The sequence below is a fragment of the Triticum aestivum genome, chromosome 2D, assembly GCF_018294505.1.
Source record: "Triticum aestivum cultivar Chinese Spring chromosome 2D, IWGSC CS RefSeq v2.1, whole genome shotgun sequence".
In the NCBI taxonomy this organism is placed as follows: Eukaryota; Viridiplantae; Streptophyta; class Magnoliopsida; order Poales; family Poaceae; genus Triticum; species Triticum aestivum.
The window spans coordinates 573,060,190-573,064,002 of record NC_057799.1 but is presented as its reverse complement, the minus strand read 5'-3'; the positions used below and the strand labels follow the sequence as shown (position 1 = coordinate 573,064,002).

Here is a 3,813-nt window from a genome sequence, read left to right as displayed (position 1 = left end):
GGGAGGACACCCTAGAGCCTGCGGGTGGTTGAAGTAGAGAGCTCGACCATGGAGCCTGGCACCAAGGCCTCACGACGCCGCTGAAGAAGAGGTGCGACGCCGTCAACCTCAGCCACTAATACAGGCAAGGTGTGTGCACATGCGAGCGAAGGAGAAACGCGCAACAATGATGAGGAGGGCGGCGTGACTGAGAAGGAAAAGAGGAGGAATCGAGTGGGTGTGTGGATCTCGTCGGGAATATTGGCTTCCCATGGTGGAAGGCATTGGAGACGCGGAAATGAGGAAGGAGTCACGTGGGAGAAGAAATGAGTGGCTACGGCTGCTTCCAGGAGACAAGGAATGAAAGCGAAGCCACAGTGTCCACAATTGTGTGCGTGTCGTGTGACCGAGTAATCGCTAGCTGGTTGCGCATCAGTGACCATTACCTAAGAAAAAGGAATGGAACGATAGTACAGTGACATAGGAGCGTTGGTACTAACCAATGGCAGAGCATGGCCAAAAAACAAGAGGGTATTGGGTGAGCTGCGAGAGAAGGAAGAAGGAGCAGGGGAGATCCAACGATGTGGGGGCCTCCGATCACACGGCTGCACGGCGTCCGGCCGAAATTTCGGCTGGTCAATCGGCGCCTAGTGCTCGCCATATCAAAGGGACTAGTAAAACCTTTTGGAAATAGTAACCGGCGAACGTTCGCTAGGGAAAACTGTCTGCGAACGCCGTAACTGTCATACGATCTTGACTCTACGGTGCAGTTTGGATGACTTTTCTGCACTCGACATTAAAGAAATGACATGGCAGATTTTAAAAAGCCACCCAGGTTCATCAAATACACTGAAACTGCCAGACGAACGTTCCCAAATGTCATCTCTTGTGGCGAATGTTTGTCAGATATGCCAATCCAAGCTTTTTTTACATTTCGCCAACCTTCATGGAACTCAGGCGGGCCGTCAACTCGTCCATCAACTGGCCAACATCATTGTACGAAGACCCACCGAGCTGGTGCAGCTCCGCCGGCGAGAACCTGATCAGCGTGCCGAAGGAGACGTACACCACCGAGCCGGTGGGCTTCGTGTTCAGCCACCCAAGGCAGTTGTCCGAGTCCGGCGAGAGCGCGTCGGTGCCTCTCCCAGCCATGTCCTTGCTGGCGAGTGCTACCGGCCCGACGAGCCACGCGCGGCGGCCAAGGGTCGTGTGGTAGTGCTCGACGTAGTCCGGCTCCAGCTCATGGAAGCTATTAAAAACCTCGCCGAAGCTCCTCTGGTCCGCGGCGTTCACGCTCTGGAAGAATGCCCAGTGGTCCGCCTGCTTCACGGGGTCCATCATTTGGCTCCGCCTCAGCTCGACACGGTGCGGCAGCCCCGGCAGGGAAACGAGCGCGTCGGGGTCGTCGGGGCCAGTCGCCAATGGGTTGTTGCGCAGCATGCTCTCGCTGCAGGACCGCGCGAACATGCTGCTACCGAGGAAGGTGAGGCGTGGGACACCGTGCTCCGCGGCAGCGTCGACGGACCAGTGGAAGTAGCTGCCGGTCACGACCGCATCGGGGTGGTTGTGAACCAAGAACTGTTCGAAGGGCTCGCGGAGCAGCTGCACCGCTTGAGCGAACTTGTCGCGGTCGCCCTGGGATGTAAGGGCCATGCCGTTCTCGACGCCCGGCGGGAGCCCGACGTCAGGAAACGGCACGACGGAGATATCAATGGCCGGGCCAGCGAAGGCGTCATTGGCATGGTCGACGGCCGAGCAGATGATGGCTGCGTTGACGGGCGTGGTGAGGATGGTGCACCTGACGCCACGGGCGGCGAAGAGCGCGGCCATGTCGGCTATTGGAATGAGGTGGCCGGGGGCTAGGAACGGGAAGAAGAGGATGTGCAGCGGCGGCTGCTGTTCGTCTTGGGCAGCCATGGCTAGCTGCATCCTCGGACGACAAAAAGTACTACGGCCTGGAGGAGAGTGACAAATGAGGGACGAATACAGAGACCGCAAGTTCGGAGCAATTAACAAGAGAGCCGTGTAGAGGAGTATTTGTAAAGTCCCGGTAAAAGTTTAGCTTTTCTTGTTGGCGACAAATTAAGTCCTAGAAAATTGGGCTGTCGTTATCAAATGGATGCATTGAGGAAATGAGAAATTGTTTCTAGGGTAACTTGGAGTGCCGTTCACGATATTGATATGGGTTTGACCAGAGGTGGTCTCACTTTGTTTGACAGATCCCGTTAAAACTTAAAACAGCCATAGGCGGAATCTGCAATGGTACAGGTAAACTACCGCAAAGCCACATTTTTTCTGTTTTTCAGGAATACTACAAAGCCACTGTGTCGCAGGGAAAGAAAAGGACCTGAATATCTGGCGAATGCCAGATTGTTAGGCATTGGTTAAAGAGTTTTGCTAAGTCTCGTCTAACTGAGATTTCGTTATGTCTTAGTTGATGCTATATTCCTTTGATCTTGTAGGAAGATTCATACAATTTTTTTTCTTCTTATATACTATATGTCACTTGACCGAGACTTAAGTCTCAGCCGACTGAGACCAAGCCACACCCTTGGTTAAAACATTCGGTTTGTCATGTTTAAAGATCTAACATCAGAATTTTAGTCTTTTAAAAGAAAGGGTCACTCTACTGTAGCAATGTTGTTGTTGAAAATCGTTCATTCAATGAATTTAGAGAATAGAGCAATGCGTTATTTTATCTGCAGTCGTTATAATGCATATGGAGCACACTTTATATACATTTAGAGATTGGTTAAAGGACACGCAAACTCAAAGTCGTCATATTTCAGCTTCCATTTTTTTCATTTCCCCGTGCACTCACTTCAACTGCCTTCAAATTTACTCCTCCGGTCTTTTTAGTCTGCATACAAGTTTTGTCCAAAGCCAAAGTATCTTTCTTTTGACCAAACTTATAGAAAAAAGTATCAACATTCACAATATCAAATCAATATTATTAGATTCATTGTGAAATGTAGTTTCATAGTATATGTATTTTGTATCATAGACGTTGGCAATTTTTAATATAAATTTGGTGTGTGTGTGTAGAGTACAAAGGACCGGAGCAAGTAAAAGTTTAGCACATCAAGCAAATATGCAGTAGTTTTTAACAAGTTGCATATATAAAACCATATAAACCGGCGACATGTACAAATCACATGTTAGCGGCATGTGCACAGTACACTTCTCCTCCGGTGTGTGTTTCGCCCTCCTTTTCCTTCGTTGTGTGCAACGACCGTTCCCTCTCCTAGGTACCAGGAACGTATGATCACCATTCATGCCTTCTCCCACAATTCTTGCGACACTGGATCCATCAAGTTCGGATCCAACATGATGAACCAATCCTCCTTGGCTATTACTCCTATAAAGGATGTCGGAGTACCCGCCTCCTGGGGGCATCCCTGCTTCCAAGTGCCCTCCGCGCCGCCTGTTTCCCTCGTGGCTCATGCAACTGGCTCCCTGGCGTCCTCCCGGCCGTTTGATTTTCTCGGGCTCCACACCGAGCCGACGTCCTAGGGGTCCATGACGTGTGGCCCTAGGGCACGCGCAAGGTCGCCCCATTTGCCGTCTGTTTCCCTCGACCCGCGTGTGCCCTTTCATTCGCTTGTGTGGGGTTATATGATATCTGGGTGATTCGTCTTCAACGTATCTATAATTTTTAATTGTTTCATGCTATTATAGTATCAATTTTGGATGTTTTATATATATTTACAAGCAATTATGTATCATTTTTTAGGACTAACCTATTAACTTAGTGCCAAGTGCCAGTTGCTGTTTTTGCCTATTTTTTATTTTTCAGAATATCAGAACGAAACGAAATCCAAATGCCACGAAACT

General features: G+C 49.8%; 1 protein-coding gene across 1 annotated transcript; it reads right to left on the bottom strand.

The window, feature by feature from the left end:
- Positions 1-699: 699 nt before the first annotated feature.
- Positions 700-1,964, bottom strand: LOC123054599 (anthocyanin 3'-O-beta-glucosyltransferase-like). Its single transcript, XM_044478400.1, has one exon. The coding sequence runs from the start codon at positions 1,906-1,908 to the stop codon at positions 907-909; it is 1,002 nt and encodes a 333-aa protein (XP_044334335.1). The 5' UTR covers positions 1,909-1,964; the 3' UTR covers positions 700-906.
- Positions 1,965-3,813: the final 1,849 nt, after the last annotated feature.